The sequence below is a fragment of the Branchiostoma floridae genome, chromosome 8 (assembly GCF_000003815.2).
Source record: "Branchiostoma floridae strain S238N-H82 chromosome 8, Bfl_VNyyK, whole genome shotgun sequence".
Lineage (NCBI taxonomy): Eukaryota > Metazoa > Chordata > Leptocardii > Amphioxiformes > Branchiostomatidae > Branchiostoma > Branchiostoma floridae.
Window position 1 is genome coordinate 25,500,814 of NC_049986.1, and position 1,403 is coordinate 25,502,216.

At 44.8% G+C, this 1,403-nt stretch overlaps 2 protein-coding genes across 2 annotated transcripts in view; both read left to right on the forward strand.

Annotated features, from left to right (window-relative positions):
- Window positions 1-78, forward strand: part of LOC118422049 — a 2,857-nt gene extending 2,779 nt beyond the window's left edge. Inside the window, exon 4 of the mRNA XM_035829554.1 lies at window positions 5-78. Coding sequence (XP_035685447.1) covers window positions 5-78 — 74 coding nt within the window. The remainder of the gene's footprint in view (window positions 1-4) is intronic.
- A 50-nt stretch (window positions 79-128) lies between these two features.
- Window positions 129-1,265, forward strand: LOC118420590 (sulfotransferase 1A3-like). Its single transcript, XM_035827422.1, has 2 exons — window positions 129-377; window positions 1,087-1,265. The coding sequence occupies exons 1-2, from the start codon at window positions 234-236 to the stop codon at window positions 1,231-1,233; spliced, it is 291 nt and encodes a 96-aa protein (XP_035683315.1). The 5' UTR covers window positions 129-233; the 3' UTR covers window positions 1,234-1,265.
- Window positions 1,266-1,403: the final 138 nt, after the last annotated feature.

The window sequence follows — 1,403 nt, forward strand, 5'->3', positions numbered from 1 at the left end:
GTAGAGGAAGCCTGTGAGGATGCCATGGTCGACTATGTGTGGCTGGGGTTTCACTCCTGCACACGTGACATGAGTTAACGTTACAGTAACATTATAAACATGTACATCGGCTACTAGAATGTGGTTAATGTGAAGAAATACATCACTTTTTTCAAGGGTCGAACTGGCTTGTTGCGATCATCGCTAAGCTGCTGAGATCGGCTGGTAAGACGGAGGAGTCGGTGAGCAGTTTGATGCCAGCACCGATAGAACTGAGTCTGAAACCGAACGAGCCGCCCGGTTACGTCACACTCGCTGCCAAGTCCTCCCCTCGCATCTTAAAGACCCTCCTCCCGATCCGCTTCGCGCCGCGAGGGATATCCAAGCCGCAGAACAAGGTAGAGTGATGATATTTGATATCAACAGTTTTTCTTAATTTATTTTGGTAATGCCATAGCCCTAACCATCACATGTTTTAGCGATCCTTTCCTGCCCTTCTTCCTATATTCAGTCCCAGCTACCCCCCTCCCACAAGGATACGTTATTCCCTGCGGACGGCTGAGTAGTCGCCATAGACTACTTGCCATGGACCACCATTGGACGCAGTGCAATACATGAACAAGAACGTTCAAACCTTACCTCTTTTTTCCGGCTAGGTTAAAGGCAAATCAAAGAAAGGCATTTGTATCGTCTGTGAAAGTGTGCAGTATGCACTTCGTATGTTATATATTGTGCAAGAAATACAGTTGGGTGGGAAAAACCTCTGGGTCTATTCTCAAGCTGCTGATAGTTGTAACCGTTACATGAAATAGTGCAATATGCAATTAGTGCAATATTAGTTTTGCCATCTTCTTGTGCAATATGTTTAAAGAATTTTAAAACAGTCTGTATCTCAGCAGTCCGACGCACACGATTGTTTTTTTTTTATTATGTCTTACCTTGCACCCTCTGAACGTCGTAAGTCCAGAAAAAGGGTTGACCTCGGTATTTTAATCTTTCATCTTGTATTTGTATGTCTAAAGCTCAATAAAGATGATTTTGATTCTCTCTCGACCAATAGGCTGCTCAATGCTTAACGCTTATACCATGCTCTCGTTCCCATGGTAGGTTAAAGTGCTGGTGATGATGAGAAACCCGAAGGACTCCGCGGTGTCATATTACCACTTCAGCAGGAAACTCGGTCCGCTGCTGGGAGTGGGAGAACCTCCGGCCTGGGAGGAGTACGCTCGGGCTTTTGTGGGCGGACAAAGTTAGTAATAAATAAAGAAAGAAAGAAACGAATAACCTGTATCAAAGTTATAGAGTTTATGTCATACCTGGTCCGCGATAACGTTAAACCGGTGATCTAGACCGGGTAAAATATTGGGTTATCACACGGGCTTGTACTGTTATCACACGAGCTTCCATGAAATCATTCGGACGCA

What these genes read in the sequence shown, in the direction of transcription:
- LOC118420590 (XM_035827422.1), top strand. Translation starts at nt 234, where the DNA reads ATGCCAGCACCGATAGAACTGAGTCTGAAACCGAACGAGCCGCCCGGT. An exon ending in TATCCAAGCCGCAGAACAAG is followed by an intron (nt 378 to 1,086) that starts GTAGAGTGATGA and finishes TTCCCATGGTAG; the next exon opens with GTTAAAGTGCTGGTGATGAT.